At 37.3% G+C, this 18,576-nt stretch overlaps 1 protein-coding gene across 2 annotated transcripts in view; it reads left to right on the forward strand.

Annotated features, from left to right (window-relative positions):
• The first annotated feature begins 1,800 nt into the window (after positions 1 to 1,800).
• The window catches only part of LOC308650001 (heat shock factor protein 2), a 36,309-nt gene continuing 19,533 nt past the window's right edge, over positions 1,801 to 18,576 (forward strand). For both annotated transcript variants that reach the window (XM_081295928.1, XM_081295929.1), the window contains exons 1-5: positions 1,801 to 2,049; positions 12,056 to 12,164; positions 12,320 to 12,447; positions 13,264 to 13,388; positions 15,219 to 15,294. In XM_081295928.1, coding sequence (XP_081152054.1) covers positions 1,957 to 2,049; positions 12,056 to 12,164; positions 12,320 to 12,447; positions 13,264 to 13,388; positions 15,219 to 15,294 — 531 coding nt within the window. In that variant the 5' untranslated portion in view covers positions 1,801 to 1,956. The remainder of the gene's footprint in view (positions 2,050 to 12,055; positions 12,165 to 12,319; positions 12,448 to 13,263; positions 13,389 to 15,218; positions 15,295 to 18,576) is intronic.

Genomic DNA, 18,576 nt, shown 5'->3' on the forward strand with positions numbered 1-18,576 from the left:
CCTCTGCTGTGCCAGCCCCGTGGGCCACCCCTGGCCGCACCTGTGGCTGAGCAGCGCAGCGTGGCCGTGTGCCCAGCTTCCAAGGTCAGCTCAGCTGCTTCAACTTGGACTTGGGGGGCCCCTGGGGCTGCAGTGCCCGAGTCCAAGATCACCTCCACACGCTTCTGTGCTGTGCCCAGGGCATTCTGGGCGAGGCACACGTAGGTGCCCGCGTCAGAGGGTTTTACCGCTGCAATCTAGAGGAAAGAAAGGAGGTGGCGCGGGGGCTTTGAGCTGGGCCCCCGGCTTTTAGCTCCTCTGCCTGGCTACTGAGGGCCACAGTCCATCCGTCCACCCACCGGCCATCATCCACCCGTTCATCAGCCCGCCATCCTCCATTCCTCCTTTTCCTCTTTCCCCTTCCCTCTCCTCCCCCATCGCTTGTCTACCCACCACCCACCTATGGCCTCCCTGCTTCCCTCTCCACCTGCTCCACCCTCCTGCCCCTCCTCCAGGCAGCTGCTCTGGGCCAGGTCCTGGACGGGGCTCAGGCCAAGATGGAACAGCCCCGACCTCACCTTCAGCACCGTGTGGCTGTCCACCAGCCCATAGGTCTGAGGCTCCAACTTGGCAGGAGTGCCCACCCGGGAAAATATATTCTTATCTCCAAGGAAGAAATGGGAAAAAAACTTTGCAGATACATTAAAGAATTCTTCCAAATGTCACAGTACCAGTGTAATTTAACATACATTAAAGTGTCCCTGAAGCTGAACCCAAACTCAGACTTACTTTTTCCTTGCCCAGTAATTTTTTCCATATGCCAAACTATTTCAGGTAAATAAAAATGTGCCTACAGTGTACCTGAAAGAACAATTAATTTGACTAAAATAATATAAAGTATTAGACAATGAGCTGGGCCTGGTGGCACAGGCCTGTAAACCCAGCAGCTCCAGAGGCTGAGGCAGGAGAATTAAAGTTCTGCAATTTAGTGAGGCCCTTAGCAATTTAGGAAGACCCTACATCAAAATAATAATAATAATAATAATAATAATGGACTGGGGATGTGACTCAGTGGTTAAGTGCCCCTGGGTTTAATTCTGTTACCGCCTCCTAAACTCCCCCTCACTCTCCTTACCCCCTCCCCAGAAAAGAAATTAGGCTAATTCATTTTAGGCTGGGCACAGAGTAGGCACTGATGTTTGCATAATTATAAACAACATGTAACAGCATGCCTATTACAGTGCCTGGTTTACAGTAATCCGTATTTACAAAATAGTTATTGTTTAAATTCCTCTTTTCGACGAATATTTTAAAGGAGTCGCTTTCCCCTAATTAAACTTTAAGGATAAGGTTAATTATTTTAACAGTTTCTATTTGGGCCTAACACATCACATTGGAAAGCTGCCCTCTGCCTCACGTGATTTATCCCTTCTGCTATCCAGATGCAAATTACACTTTGCTTGCTAAACTAAGGACTCAAAAGCCCCTGATGGCTTTTTGTAGCCCTTTCTGACACAGCCAAAGAATTCAATGCCCTTCCCAATAGAAACAACTAAGCGCCTTCTCCTAAGCTGGAGGTCCGCTACAGCGAAACCTCCCTTATAAAAGGCAAATAAGAAGGCAGCGCCCCCTTTAACTCCCGCCCATCAAGCGGCAGCATCCAATCACTTTTCTCTGTGGCGCGGCCTGGGGCCTAGGACTGGCTCCGCGGAGGACCGGCGCGAGACCAGCGCGCATGGGCGGAGCACAGAGATTTGTCTGTCACGTGCGGTCGCCGGGCCTCCTAGCCTAGCTGAGCGCCCCGCGGGGCTGGGTGGGGGGCGGGGCCGAGAGCTGCTGCGCCTGCGTGGTGGGCGTTCTCGGGGAGCAGCTGCTGCCGCCGCCGCCGCCGCCGACGCCTCCGCCAGCACCACCACCACCACCACCACTGCCGCTGCGTTCGGGTGTAGAATTCGGAATTCCTGCGTCTGGTTAACAATGAAGCAGAGTTCCAACGTGCCAGCTTTCCTCAGCAAGCTGTGGACGCTTGTGGAGGAAACCCACACCAACGAGTTCATCACCTGGAGCCAGGTATGGTCGGGGCACCGGGGCCTCCGAACCGCCGCCTCCCGCTCCCCCGCTCCCTCCCGCGGGGTTGTCCCTCGCGGCCTGCGGCTCGATGCTCCCTGCCAGGCCCGGGGCGCGCGGCAGCTGTGCGGCACCGCGCGCGGCCTTTGCGCGCAGCCTCTAGAGGACCCCTGGTATTGTTCACGAGGGGAGCTGGGGCCCGGCCGCACCGCTCGCCGCGGGCCGCGGTGGGGGAGGGGCGGCCCGTAACGGTCCGGCCGGGTCGCGTTCCGAACCGGCCCCGCGCAGCCTAGGCAGAGGACGTACCTAGGGCGCGGGAGCCACGTTATTGCACACTCATCCTCCATCCGGCTGGGGTAGGGATCGGAACCCGGAGATCCAGGCCGGGCTCTTCCGCGCGGGGTTAGCTGGGGAAATCTGTACCCTAGCGACCTGACCACACGCACACACCCCTCGCTTTGCATCTGGGACCTTTTATGAGGAGAGCTGTCGGGGGAGTAGACAGATGTTCAAACGCAGGCTATTGCTTATCAATGGCTTTTTCAAACATTAAATAGAAAGTGGCAAAATATTCTTTGGAGACGGGCCATTTGTGTAATCGGGTATTTTATAATTATGATAATGAAAGTGCTAATAGACCGTGTTCAGTAACTTGATGAGGAGCTAAGGATGAATTACTAAATTTCCCCAAACAGTTGCCCGCAGAATGGTATATGGGTGCTTAGATTATTTGATCATGACTCTGCTTCCAAACAAGGATAACCCCACTCAAGCCTCTTATCCAGTCTGGTCTAAGTTTCTCTGTGCATAAGATGGATGGATGGGTTGCCTCCATGACCCGAGACCCCTTCTAGTTCTAAACACAAAGATTCTAGACAGAATGATTATTAACATCGACACTACATTTACTTTAGTAGACACTTGGATTATTGGAATCAATTTATGAGGCATTTTGGGTTTTTCTTAACTGTAGATGATCACTTAGTTGGGAATATTTTCATGTATGGAGTTTTTGAGAACAAGTCAAAACTACCAGCTTAATGCCTGATACCTGTTACGTGCTAAATAAATGTTGTCTCCTTTTCCCTTTTCTTTCTGTTTTTTTTCCTTTTTATTAATAGTTTTCAATTTTATTTTTAATAGTGTACCATATCAAGCATATGAGATTTTGACTATTCTTAGTGTCATTTATTCATTTTTAAACTTTCTAGTGTTTAATTTTCTTGTGTTGTCAACTGGATTTTTTTTAAAACCCTTCTGGGTGAAGCTGTGCGTATTAAGCATTTGATGAATTCTGTACAGTTGTGCAAGGAAAGGTGAAAATAAGAAAGCCAGCCACTAGGATGTACTTAAAATAAACAGATGTCTCATGCTTTTCATCAGTCAGAAGGATTAAAAGTTGACAAGGATGGATCAGCACAGACTGTTACTCATCTATGTATTCATGTTAGAAATTGGATGAGGTACTCTTTCTGCCTGAGCTGACTTTATCATACCTTTTTGACTTGGAAAAGCCTTGTTTATACTACTTAGAAATGGTACCTAAATATATTGGTAATTGGTTTTAATAAAAGGTTATTATTATGTTAGTGGCAAGTCCAATAAATTCTCATAAGCCCAGTATATTAATAACATTCTTATTTTCTCTGCAGTATCAAATGCAGAGTTTCATACTCATCCACAAACACTTAATTTCGTGAATTTTAAGGTAAAGAAATAAGACAGTAATTTTTTATTCCATTATTAAATTATTAAGTCTTAGCTTTTTTTTTTTTTTTTTTTTCTTTCTGCACAGGGGATTGAACCCACAGGCATTTAATTGCTAAGCCATATCCCCAGCCCTTTTTATTTTTTATTTTGAGACTGGGTCTCAAAAGTTGCTGAAGCTGGCTTTGAATTTGCAGCCCTCCTCCCTCAGCCTCCTGAGTCACTGGGATTACAGGCGTGCGACACTGTGCCCAGCTTAGTGTATATTTTAACTACTCATTTTTCTAATATACCAGTAGGAAAATGAAAATGAACTCAGGTCTGTGTCTGTGCCAGAGTTACAATAGGTGTTTAGTGTTTGATGAATGAGTGAAATCCCTGTGCTAGTGGTAGAAATGATAAAGAACATTTGAAAAGAATTTTAGAGATCATCTAGTTTAACTCCATCTCACGCACCGTAATTGAGGATTCTAGGCTTAGACAGGTTGGATTACTTAGCTATAGTTACACAGCTAGTCAAGATTGGAGATCAGCCTCTTAACATAGATTTCTGATCCCCAAGGTCAATCTTCTAACATAGATTTCTGAGCTCCACCAACTGTACTAAAGTTAATATACAGATTAGCACCATATTTAATTTTTATTTTATTTTTTTGGTACCGAGTATTGAACCCAGAAGCACTCAACTGCTGAACCACATCCCCAGTCCTATTTTGTATTTTATTTAGAGACAAGGTCTCACTGAGTTGCCTAGTGGCTCACTGTTGCTGAGGCTGGCTTTGAACTCAAGATCCTCCTGTCTCAGCCTCCTGAGCCGCTGGGATTACACGTGTGCTCCACCATGCCTGGTTCAATGTTTAATTTTATACGAAAATGATGTCCATGGGGCTGGGGATGTGGCTCAAGCGATAGCGCGCTCACCTGGCATGTGTGCGGCCCGGGTTCGATCCTTAGCACCACATACAAACAAAGATGTTGTGTCCGCTGATAACTAAAAAATAAATATTAAAATTCTCTCTCTCCCCTTTCTCTCTCTCTTTCTCTCTCTCTTTAAAAAAGAAATGATATCCTTCACAAGTTAGTGGATAAATCTGGATAAATGTTATCTAGTACTAACCTAGTAGCTTAGTGCACCTGCCTATCTTCAATCTTGCTGTCACACATATTTTCTAAAAGCACTGCTGACACTGAAAGGTAAAACTTTTAAACGGTGATGTTAGATGAAAAACCAAAATAAGTCATCGGCATCTTTTAAAAGTTGCTATTTATAGTTGTTTCTGTTTTATTTATTTATTTTCCCATACTTGTGCTGCACTTCTGTTGAGGTAATTTAGCATTTATAGTATCTGATTGAAAATCGTATTAAGGCCTTTTAGAAGAAGCAGGTGTTTTGGGAACCAAGCAATCTTTTAGGCATTTTTCCCCCAGTGGCGGAAAATAATCTCTAACTTGAGTGTAAGGCAAGGACAGAAAACTCACCAGCTGCAGTTTGGAAAGTTTGGCATAACAGTTCTAAAGACTTACGTAACTTTAGTTTTTCTTGAAATTTGACAAAATTAAGTGAAATAATCCTCTCTTCATTAAACAGAAATAATATTGTGAATGATCAAAATTATACTAAATTTGTTACTGACTCAAAATTTTTAATAAGTCTTTAGATCCAAGGTCGTTTTTTTTTAAGTTTTTTTTTTTTTAAAGAGAGTGAGAGAGGAGAGAGAGAGAGAGAGAGAGAGAGAGAGAGAGAGAGAGAATTTTTAATATTTATTTTTTAGTTCTCGGCGGACACAACATCTTTGTTGGTATGTCGTGCTGAGGATCGAACCCGGGCCGCACGCATGCCAGGCGAGCGCGCTACCACTTGAGCCACATCCCCAGCCCTAAGATCCAAGGTCTTTAAGAAAAACACACTGTACATATTTCAGTTTTTCCTTTATTCTCTCCCCAAACAAAAAGTTGTCTTTTTTTTTTAAACATTTCCCATAACTTCAAAATTTCATATAATAGTTCTTTGTTCTGGTAAACAGTTTATTTCCACAGTCAAGAAAAGAGATAGTATTTTCAGACAACCTAAAGCATGTTTTTAAATGTAATATATCCTAAAGAGAAGGGCACATGTTTAGCTAGGAAGAAACTGGGGAAACCTGATATTCAGAGACAAGAGGTTATGGAGGTTAAATGAAAGTTCTTGTCATTGATAGTGAAGAACAGCTTTTACTGCTATTGAATGTTGATAATTATTATAAAGTAGCATAAAAGAAGGAAATTACTATAAGGTCAGTGTTCTTACCTTTGTCTCTGTTTCTCAAATTGCTTGAGAAGGATGCACGATTTCACTAGAGACCTCATACCCATTTGTTCCACTTTTTTGTGCCTTTTGGCAATTCTCTAGTATTCTCAAATCACAGATGAATAAAGAAATAGGAGATGGAGGGAGGAAACCAGGAAACTGTAGTGTTTTCTAGCTGTTTTGAAGGAATTTGAATATCCCGGCAACCATTGCATTATTTTGATATTCCAGAGTGAAACATAAACATGGCAAAGTAAGGGTAAAATCCAAGTTAGATGGGCCTGCAAAAAAGTTGGAAGACTCATTTGCAAATTATTTTTATTTGTATATGTAAAAGAGGAGTTAAAGACTTAAGAAATAATTGGTGAACATTGAAAAGTTACAGACTTGTTAAAGTTGCACATTTATATTCTGGAAATTGTTTTCAGTGATCCTAAAGTATTAGATTATTTGTATGAACATTTTGAGCATTCTAAACTAAGAGTGCCAAAAGTTTAATTTAGGCAGTAGCAATGGCTACTGACTACTTTTGGAAAGTTTGCCAACATTTATGGGTAAGGATGGAGGAGAAGGTACCAATCTCTTGTCCCACTCAGTAATGGCTTTCTGAACCTTGTAAAATGTTTAGGGAGAAGGGAGAATTCATTGTTGAATTGCTTGAGCCTCATGGGTTTATGGCAATAAGGTTGAATTTTTGTACTCAAAGATGTAATTTATTAATTTTAGAGTAGAGACTGAAGGAATACCAAAGTAGAGACACAGAATGATAGGAGTGAATGAGGGCTTTGTGTGAGGAAGACAATGCAAATTTAAATAAGAAACTTTCATCTTTATTTGATATTATCCAAGAGTTGAGATTCGACAGATATGATTGAGTTTATTGAACTAAAGATTCATTTAGTAAGTTAATCATAAATATTTGTTGTGGACCTGTTAATGCCCAGTATGCTAGGTACTAGGAATTTATTCAGTAGTGAACCAAAGTGCTTTTGTTGGTGGAGTTTACATTCTAGAAGAAGGTACTGATAGATAAAATAAGCCAATATGAGTAACTGAGCAGTGATAAGTACCATAAAGGAGAGCAAACAGGTTGACAGTCTGTCAGTTATGATCCAATCAAAAGACAACATCCACAGAATATTTTCAATAGGGAAAGTTTAATAGAATTACTATTTCATAGGAATTGGAGTAAAGAAAACTCTAAAGAATATAGGAGTAGTTAGTAGGAACAGTCAGTGTTGGTATAGCTATGATAATGCCATAGTAGGGACACTTCCCTCAAGGCTAGGACCCTGGCCTTGTTGGAGAAAGTATGGCCATATTTCACTGAATGGAAGAGAAGTCATTTGTGTTGGACTGGTGGAACTTACTGGAAATCTGACATTTAGAACTCTGAGCAAGGATTGATAAACTACAGCCCAAATGCCAGTCATCTGTTTTATGAATTTAATTGGAACATAGCCATGATCAGTCTATTTATATGTTGCCTATAGCTGCTTTTTTTGTTACACAGAGAAAATCTTGACCTTATCAACAAACAAAAAATATTTATCTGGCCCTTTTAAGAAAAATTCAGCCCCCTGTTTTAGAGTAAATTTGTTCTTTGGATTTCCATATCCAAGTGTGAATGTTGGGAGAGGTATTGCTAGGGACATTTCACTGCCCAAGGGTAAGAGGGAGTGACAGGGAAAGTTGCTGTGCTTTGTTTGCTTCCTATCATCATGCATTACAAGAGCTAGGTGCTTGCAGGTTCTCTCAAATATCCTCTACCACAAAAGAGTTAATTGTGGCAATTAGAATTTAAGGTACCCTGTTCCATGTTTGCAGAAGATACAAAAAATAACGTGTTTGGAGCAATAAATTGATAATTGGCACATAAACTGAGTGAAATTTGTGGATACTCGAAAGGGTGAGAAGGAAAGCTGTATTAAAGAGATGGCATTTGAGCACAGACCTAAATGATTAGAAAGGGCGGATCACAGAAAGGGGGAATAGCAAATGTAAAGTCCTTGAATATGGAATGTTTAAGAAAGTAAGAAGGCCCATGTTGTTGATATATCTTTTAGAGACTAGGAGAGAGAGATCAGAAAAGTAGAAGCAGATGGTCTAGGGCCATAAGGTTGTAATAGGGTATTGGATGTAAGGCAGCTAGTTAGAAGACTGAGAGTTTTCCAGTGTGGTATTGAAAATGGTGGCTGAAACTAGGCTAGTTGTATTCATAGTGGTCTGAGAAGGGGTCAAATTTGATTTCAACTTTGAAGGTAGAGCTTCAAGACTTGCTAGTAAATTGTCTGTATAGAAGGAACAAAGAATTAACAATGATTCAGATTTGGCCTGAACAGAAATGTTGGTTGAGGTTACTGTTTTTAAATTTGAGATTAAAAATGAATCATTGAGGCTTAGTGCCATGGTGCACAGCTGTCCAGTAGCCTGGGAGGCTGAAGCAGGACCATCACAAGTTCAAAGCCAGCCTCAGCAAAAGCAAGGCACTAAATAACTCAGTAATACCCTGTCACTAATAAAATATAAAGTAGAGCTGGGGATGTGGCTTAGTGGTCAGATGAGTTCTCTGAGTTCAATCACTGGTCATAGTAGTTCCCTCCTCCCCTTTCCCCTCCCCCCCAAAAAAGGTGAGAGAAATGCAGTGCAGGAAGAACAGGAATATTTCTGAACAGCTTGATGGATTTCCCTACCCTGAGATATCCAAGTGGAAATGTTGGGTATGAGTTATTGGGTATGAGTTTGGCTTTCAGGGCAGAGTTTGGCGCTTGTGAGCGGCAAAGTCATGGGGCTGAATGAAATCTGGGAAAACTGATGAAGCAACTGGAACTGAAAGATTGGGTATTCAGCATCCAGAGGATGTAAAGTCAAGAACAAGCCAGCAAAGGAGTCTGAGAACAAACAGTGGAAAAAGAGGAATATCAGGGAGTACGGTCATAGAAGTTAATGAAAGAAAATGGTTTAGGAAGATAAATGATCAACTGTGTCACATGCTGTTACTAATATTTTTATATCAGGTGTCTGTAAGGTATGTCTATATATGAATTAATTGCTTGGAATTAGAACATGAATATTTTAAGATAGTGCACGTTTCTCAAAGAGATCAGATCTATTTACTCTCCTATTATTAGCTGTGCTTGAATTTCTCAGTTAATTTTCTTCCTCAAACTGTATATTATCATTCTTAATTTTTAACAATTAATGGATATTGTGGGTGGCCACCATGTCATGTGACCAGAGTTTTCCTCTCCTGATTGGTTGAGGCCCTGTCAGTCACTTTCAGTGATCTGACCAGTTTCAAGTGACTGTAGATGGTGGCCCCTATCTTGAGAGTAGTAAAAATGCTGCCAAGTGTGTCTTCATGCTTGGGCATGCCTTCCTACATCCTCAGGGATCTAGTTACCTTACCTGTCCTTGTAACCCTGGCCCTCTTGACCTTTTTTGGATGGAAATTTCTAAGAACCAGAGTCCCCCTGAATAAAAGACCACTCCGGAACGTGCTAGCTCTCTCTCGCCAGCCTCTTGTGACATTCCTAGCTCTCCCTTTTGGGGAGCTTGAGGCTGAGGGCAGAGGAGCTTTAATTCCTGGGGTTTGAATTTAAAGGTAAATTGTGTGTCTGTGTTTTATTTGATACCTTAGGAAATTCACTGGAGCGACCTCTAATTTAGCTGCCCGAGCTGGCTGTGGGCAGTAGGATATAAAATGTTTTCTTAGTGAGATTTTTATATTTCCCCAATTACTAGTAAGTTCTAAAATCTTTTCATGTTCAGTTAGCCATATGTTTTCTGTGACATGTTTGTTTTGTACATTTTTCTATTTGTCTTTTATTATTTGCAGGAATTCCTTATACTTTATATTCATGTTTTGGTTATATGTGTTGCTTTCATTTTCTCCCAGTTTGTGGCTTATGTACCTTTTCTGATGAGTATCGCTCCTTAATTTTAGTATAGTTTATCAATTTTTTGTGGTTCATGCTTTTTCTTTCTTTTTTGGGTGTGAGTACCAGGAATCTAACTCAGGTACTGAACTACACCCCCAGCCCTAATTTGTATTTTTTATTTAGAGAAAGGGCCTCACTGAGTTGCTTAGTGCCTAACTTTTGCTGAGGCTGGCTTCGAACTTGTGATCCTCCTGTCTTAGCCTCCTGAGCTACTGGGATTACAGGTGTGTACCACAGCGCCTGGCTTTTTGTTTCTTTTTACGAATAAACTTTTAAGTATCTTGTGTAATAGCACCGCTTCATCTTTACTTTAAAAATCTTTTTTTTAAATTAAGAGAGAATTTGACGTATTGGTTAATTTAGGGAGAATTAATAGTTTTACAACACATTTGTCCTCTTTATTTTAGTATTAAAGATTCTGTGTGTATTTTAGGTTCTATATATTTTTAAAACTTTTTTTCGATTCTTAACATTGTTGTATTGTTACTGGTATATTTTTGTTCTGTTGCAGTTGCAGTTTGTTTTAAAGGTTTTGCATTTCACATGAAATACAAAAGTTTTAAAGGTTTGCATTTCATGTCTTGAATTCAGGTGGGATTGATTTCTGTGTGTGGTTTGAGGGATCTGGTTTCACTATTTCCTACATATTCAGTTGTCTAGCACCTTTATTGAAAAGCTCAGTATTTGATTTCCAAATCATCGATGTTCCCACTTGTTTTTTTAATTGTAGCGAAATGTAAATGGCATAAAACTAACTGTTTTTGCCATTTTTAAGATACAGTTTGGTGGCATTAAATGCATTCACATTTTTAGGTAACATTTATTGCCTTCTACCTTCAGAATGTTTTTCTTCTTTCTACACTAAACTCCATGCCCACAAAATAGTAATGTCCAACTCTTTTTGCCGCTCCTAACCACCACCATCCCACTTTGTTTTTATGAAATTGACTTTTCTAGATATTTCATGTAAGTGGAATTGCATAGTATTTATACTTTTGTGACTATCTTATTTCATTTATCATAGTGTCTTTAAGGTTCATCCATGTTGCAGCATGTGTCATGACTAACTTTTTAAGACTGAATATTTCATTGTATATACTACATTTTGTTTATCTATTCAACTGTTGGACATTTTGGTTGTTTCTACCTTTTGGCTATTATAAATAATGCTATTGTGAGCTTCAAAGTTTATGCTTCTTTTTCTTCTTTTAAGTACATATCTATAACAGGAATTGCTGGATATTATAGTGATTGTTTTAATTTTTTGAGGAACTACTATACTCTTTCCATAGTAGCCACACTTTTATATTCCATTGGCAATTCACACGAGTTCAAATTTCTCCACATCTTCATCAATACTTATTTTTTGTTTTTTGCTCATGACCATCTTAATGGCTACGAAGTAGTAGGTATCTCATAGTGGTTTTGATTTTATTTCTAATGATTAGTGATATTGAGTGCCTTTTCATGTGCTTATTGACTATATTTATAAATGTTCTTTGGAGAAAGGTCTACTACAGTCCTTTGTTTTGTTTTGTTTTAGTTAGGTTGTTTGATTTTTGTTGTTGAATTGTAGGAGTTTTGTATGTATTGTGGATATTTATTAGATCCTCCTCCCTCAGCCTTCCTACCCTCTGGGATTACAGGCTTGGGCCCCCTCACCTGGCCACTGTTAACTTTCAGTGTTAATGTAGTAAACATATAGCTTTGAGTTTTGCAGTTAATTTGTAATCAGTGCATCTTAGTATAGTGTCTATTACAGATACTGATAAAATATGTTTCCTTTTAATTTATCTTATTTATTTTATTGTTATACAAGATAGCAGAAATGGTCTATTTTTCTTATTTAATGGAAATGCTAATGATATAATGCAGTATTTGGTGTCAGGTAGATATCAAAAAATTTAATTGCAGTTTGGCACTTAATTGCAATTTGTTGTTGTTGTTGCCATTATCAGGAATAGAATTTTGATTTGAAGGTATCATGGAAGGACTGGTCAGGACAGGTTTGGGATTTATATATATGAGTGTGCCAGAGAACCTTAACTAATTGACCTTTTCTGGTTTTCTTTAGAATGGCCAAAGTTTTCTGGTCTTGGATGAACAAAGATTTGCAAAAGAAATTCTTCCAAAATACTTCAAGCACAATAACATGGCAAGCTTTGTAAGGCAACTAAATATGTGTAAGTATGGCCAGCAGTTTATTTGTTCTGCTAACCAATTACTGATTAAACCATTTTTTTTCTCATTAAGATGATAAAGGAAAATTCCACACAAGCATTGTGACTTTTTGACTGTTGTCTAATTCCAGTGTGATTAAATTTTCAATTTTTTTCAGATGGTTTCCGTAAAGTAGTACATATTGACTCTGGAATAGTAAAGCAGGAAAGAGATGGTCCTGTTGAATTTCAGCATCCTTACTTCAAACAAGGCCAGGATGACTTGTTGGAGAACATTAAAAGGAAGGTGAGTTGTTGTTAACATTATTTAGCTAAGATTTTGACATGTATGATTGACCAATGAGCAATTTTAGCTATTGTAATGCAGAATGTACAGAAAATACACAGGTGTTCTTTGTTAGAATGAATCAGACCAATAAAACTTTAATTAAATATTCTATCCTCCACCTTTCCCTGTGTTCATCTGTAGTGAGAGCTCATTCTTTATTTTCTTGATGAAAGGAAAATGCTTACAACATTCTGATTGAGGATGAAGAGTCATTATTATATTAGGAAGGTTCATTCCTGTGTTGACTGAAAAAAAGTCCTCACTGTAGGACTTTTTTTGTTGTTTACTGATATATATCCATTGTACAGAATAAGTACTTTGTACATGGTAGGCATTAATTATTACATTTTTGAATGAATATCTTTTGCTGAAATAAGATATTTTTACTAAATCCATAAAAGGGCTGTAAACCATGAAAGAAAATGACCTGCCATGTAGCCATTACTGTATAAATTTAATTAAAAGTGGAATGTGGTAATAAAAAGGCTTGAGAAAATTACAGGGAATTTGGCAGAAGGAAAAGAAAAAAAACCCTAAGATGTTACTGCTCATGGAAACTTAAAGAAATTTTGTTTTGTTTTGTTTTCTGATTATTTCTTGCTTTCTCTCTGGATGAGCTGTGAAGTGTATTCTTTTCCTAGAATTCCACCCTGGGCTTTTAGAACAAAATCTCCCTTTGAGTAGATCACAAAAAATTCTTATAATAGGGAAGCTTTGAATTATAATCATGGGTGTGCCGTGTATTTTTGATTTTCTAAATTTGCTTTTTGAAAGGTTTCATCTTCAAAACCAGAAGAAAATAAAATTCGCCAGGAAGATTTAACAAAAATTATAAGTAGTGCTCAGAAGGTTCAAATAAAACAGGAAACAATTGAGTCCAGACTTTCAGAATTAAAAAGGTAAACCATTCTTCCAAATATAGTACTAATGTGTTGGGTGTTGGAGTTGTCTGGTGCATTGGTTCTTACTACTTTTGATTTGTAGTCATAGACTTAACTTTAATAACACGTTTTAATTGTGATGGTCAGGATCACGTATGAACCTAAGAACATCAAAACAATTTGATAAACAAATATTACTGAAGAAACAATAAATCTTTAGTGTAGGAAATACATTTCTACTTAGGTGTTCACAAACAAAAGAGGGCACACACAAAAAATCTTATGTACTACTCATCCTTCCCCCCCCCTCCTCCTTTAAAATTCTTCCTTGAGTTCTATTAGGAAAAAGTAGGACACAAAAAGTAGGGAATAAAAGAACCCAAGAGATTTGCCCTACTTGATATTTGTTCTGCATAGGTGTGGGAGAATGTTATTTAAACCTTTTTCTTCAAAAAGATGCTTTGTTTTGTTTTATGACATTACTTGATAGGTTTTCCTAACTTACAAAAGTAATAAGTTTATATATATATATATATATAGAGAGAGAGAGAGAGAGAGAGGTATTTTACTACTCTTAGTAAGCAGCTGAGATTTTTCCCTTTAATAGTTTCCAAGGGCTTGAGAGTAGTTCCTTGAAGTATTCTTCACCCATTTCAGTTATATTCCTAACTATATTTTAATAGTAACCTTGGGCTTTGGTTCTTTTTTTGAATAAATATAAATTTCTCCATTTTGCATATTTTATTTAATCACTGAGGATGTGTCTGTTCGCTATACTTTGACCTAATTCTTTGAATCTCAGTGTAGCTCTTAAGGAAATAGATCCCCAGATCATCCTTTAAGTGTTAGAGGCAATGATCTCCTCCTTTAGTAGGCAGATAATAGCATCTTTAAAGGTGCGTCTGAAAAAATATAGCAGTTATTCAGTAAGTAAGTATTAAAGAAAATCTCCTTTTCATATACCTCTGTATTTAAATCCACATTTCTTTTTGTAATAATTCAGACTGAGAAAAATAGCTTTTGTGGAGATTAACAAAAGTTGAAATTTATTTAATTGGTAGATTATCTTTTATATCTTCTCACCATTTTCACAGTGCAATTTCAATTAAGAAATGGCAAAGGAAAACAATCTTAGTATTGGGCAAGTTATTGGTTTGACATTGTTGAATATTCCATCTTTTAAAAAAATAAAACAGTGGTTTGCATATGCTTGTTTGAGACAGTTATCAAGGTAGTTTGAGAGTCTCACTTTAGTTTGGCTTTAACAGTTATAGAATTATCTTTGTGACACTGGGCAGGTTCCCACAAATTCTCTGTACCTCAGTGTCCTAATCTTTCAAGACAATTATTCCTTACTTGGCTGATTTTAGAGAAATTTAAATGCTTAATTGAAACGTTTAGCATAGTGCCTGAAGCACATCAAGTGTTCAGTAAATGTCACTTTTGTTTCCTAAGGTGATTCACAAAGTCTAACCTCACTTAAGTGATGAACATTAAAAAAAGTAATGAACCACATTATCAAAAGGAGCAAATTGCTTGCTACCATATGGATATAGAAGTGTGTTTTAAGTGGGTTTTTTTTTTTTTTTTTTTGTATATTTTGCCATGAATAGCAGATGATACATTTAAGAAGGAATGATTCTGGAGTTGTGTTGAGATAGTTGTCATTCCTGTATTATTGAACCAGCTTTCTAGTCTCATAAAAATACATATCATAGTGAAAACAAACATAGTTAAGTTCTCTAGGTTTGTGTTTTTTAATTCTCTAGTATTCTTAATTAAGATACTGGGGTTTGGTTTTCTGACTAAATCTTTTTTATTTATTTATTTATTTTTTAATTATAATAGTGAGAATGAGTCCCTTTGGAAGGAGGTGTCTGAATTAAGAGCAAAGCATGCACAGCAGCAACAAGTTATTCGAAAGGTAAGAAGCTCTTTTCCTTATGACCATCATTTGCATTTGTTTAATGAGTTATGTGTGTAACACAAAAAAAAACTCTGTTGGGTAGTTAGTAATTGATCTTAGTTTTTTATGTATTAAATACACAAAAGTAAAATTTTGAAGACAAACAAATTAAGCCAAGTGTTATATATCCTTTTTAACAACAGCAGAAACATTTCTCATAGCTAATGATGATTTTTCTATACTCTCATATAATATCTCAGTAGCTTTTACCTGGCATAACAATTTTGAGATACTTTATTCTTGGGAGCTTAATTAATACACTAGCCAATTTCTTAGCACTTTTTATTTTTATTATTATTATTATAAAACAGTCATACTGTGTTTTGTGGGAGATTTCCCCTTACTTTTTAATATAATAGGCATAGTTAATTTTTAAATAATTTGATCCAATTAGGAATTCAAAAGGATTTTTCAGTGGATGCCATTATTAGTTTCTGCATAAAGTCATAATATAATGATTACCATAATAAAATAAAATCATTAATCCTGTAAAATGAATCTTGGATTTTATATTGAACCTAAAATGTGTTCTTCTGATTTAATGTTTGCATATCAACTTTCATTTGTTAATAAGAGATGAAATATAAAAATAATTAAGGCAGCTATTTTTTACTTATGAGTAAATGGACTCTAAGCTGCAGGTTTTTAAATGGGAAGATGGGGGAGAGCTTCAGCTTATTCCTACTTGGAAGGCCCTTGAACTAAAAATAGGTCTGTGACTGACAGGATCTGGGTCTAGTGGAGCAAACTTAAAGCAGAAATAAATAGTAATTGCAGCCTTTGGCCTGTAGTCAAAATAGATTCTTTTTTTTTTTTTTAATCAGTGTGCAAATTAAGGTTGAGTATAGGAGAATTCAAATCTAAGTGTTTAGTTTAAATATGTGTTTTAAACATTTTTATCGGGGTCTCTAATGCATACCCCTGTTAAGAATATCTGATTTAAAAGAAGACATGCATTTTAATATTTTTCAGAAAACACAATTTTGATTAAATGTTAACTAAAAATACACCTTCATCTGTAGGTTTTTTTTTTTAAACAAGAATTATTAGTATAATAGTTACATTGCATTTCAGTTTTTCATGAACACTAATATTTTTTCATCAAATTTATATTTAAATATATGTGTATTGGTGAGTGGATTTGCATAATTCATGATGACAAACACTGATTTTTAATGTGCCCCTGGAATTGGCTCCTAAGTTTGCTATTTAATGTTGGCTTTTGATTAACTTAGTATATATGAGTATATACTAAGTACATAAGTATATTGAGGTACCAGTTATAGGAGTTGTCAGGTACAGAAGTTAAATGATAAAAATGTTAAATGTTGCAGGGCAAAGTGGTGGATGCCTGTAATTCAGCTACTCAGGAGGTTGAGGCAAAAAAGTTTGCAGCCAACCTGGGCAACTTAGGGAGACCTGTCTCAAAATTTAAAATAAAGGGCTGAGAACATAACTCAATCCATAGTACTGTGTTTTTTTTTTTGTTGTTGTTGTTGTTGTTTTTAAGTCTGGTGCCTATCTCCTTCAGAGAAAAAGCACTATACAACATGATGCCAGTGTTAAGAGAACTGAAGAACTGAGATGTAGAAAGAATTTTGGGTAGTGATTTTTATTTATTTATTTATTTATTTATTTTTTGATACCAGAGATTGAACGCAAGAGGTGCTCAACCACTGAGCCATATCACCAGCCCTTCTTATTTTTAATTTTGAGACAGGGTCACTTTAAGTTGCTGAGACTAGCTTTGAACTTGGGATCCTTCTGCCTCAGCCTCCTGAGACACTAGGTTATAGGCATGCCACCACCATGCCTGGCTAGTGATTTGTTTTTTTCTGAAATTCAGTCACTGATGTTTTTAGAAACCTGTGATAATATTTATTTTATGAATTCACGAAACTGAAGTTGAATTGTTCCATAGATATCTTTAACCTTCAGTGTTGCATTTTCACTGGCTGTTAGCATTTTTTTAAAAATAAACAATTTAGTGTCTTTGTCATAGACTCTAATGCTGTCTTAACTCTTCAGTTAAAATGTTTTAATATTTGTTCATTGAAAAGTTGATATTGATTATAAAGCATACTACTTTGTAGCCATTTTTTTGGAGGGTGATGTGCAGTTTTAAAGCTATAGCTCAGGTATTTTTAATTTATAATATTCTATTTTAATTATGTACTTATTTCATAAAGCTTGTAAGTGAGTCTTCTGCAGAATTAAATAGTTTTTCAAACATTTTTGGCCTTTATTCCTAGCCTTTTTTTGATACACTGCTTTTTATAGTTGAGTTTATGATCCTTAATTTTTTACCACCTTTAGGTAGAAAGTTGATAATGTAATTTCAAGGCATACCCTGAGTCACTCTTTCTCATGCAGCAGTATCACTTGGAAAGCTTACTAAACACAAGTATTACTGGGCTCCTTCCTCAGAATTTCAGATTCATCAGTTCTGTAATGGGGCTGATCATTTACATGTCTAACCTGTTCCCATGCCAATGCTGCTGGACTGTGGATCACACTTTAAGAAACACTGCTAAAAAATTTGAAAGCTTATTCATGTTTTGATGTGTTTTAAGTTTTTCCTATAAATTTAATCACATGTCAAAGATTAAATCAGCATATCTTGATTGTGAGCAGGGAGCTTTCACAGATGGGTCTCAACAATAATCTTCATAGAACCAGCTTTTTCTGACTTCATAATTTTATGATCTGTTCTGAGAACTGGCAATTCCTTTTGCCTCTAATTATATTACGTAGTATGAGGAAAATGTTTCCTGTCAAACACCAGTTTTCTCTTTTGCATAATATGATCTTGAAATCATTTTAAGTAAAAGATAGGAACTCAAAAAAAAAAATCTGCCTGAAAGCTGGTGTGTTTTATTTTTTTCCCCTTTTCTATTAGTGTATTATACATAACAGTGGATTTATTATAATGTATTCATATGTGCACACAATAAAACAGTATAATTTGATCAATTTCATTTTCTACTGTCTCCCTCCCCCATCCCCTTCTTCTAGTCTACTGGTCTCCCTTTTATTTTTTAAAATTTGTTCTAATTAGTTATGCATGACAGTAGAATGCATTTTGACACATTGTACACAAAAGGAGCACAACTTCTCATTCCTCTGACTACACGGTGTAGTCACACCATTAGTGTGATTATACATGTACACAGGGATAATGTCTGTCTCATTCTACCCTCCTTCCCATCCTCACTGCCCCACCTCTCCCCTTATTCCCCT

Source organism: Spermophilus citellus, assembly GCF_964194105.1.
Source record: "Spermophilus citellus genome assembly, chromosome: 5".
NCBI classification, from domain to species: Eukaryota; Metazoa; Chordata; class Mammalia; order Rodentia; family Sciuridae; genus Spermophilus; species Spermophilus citellus.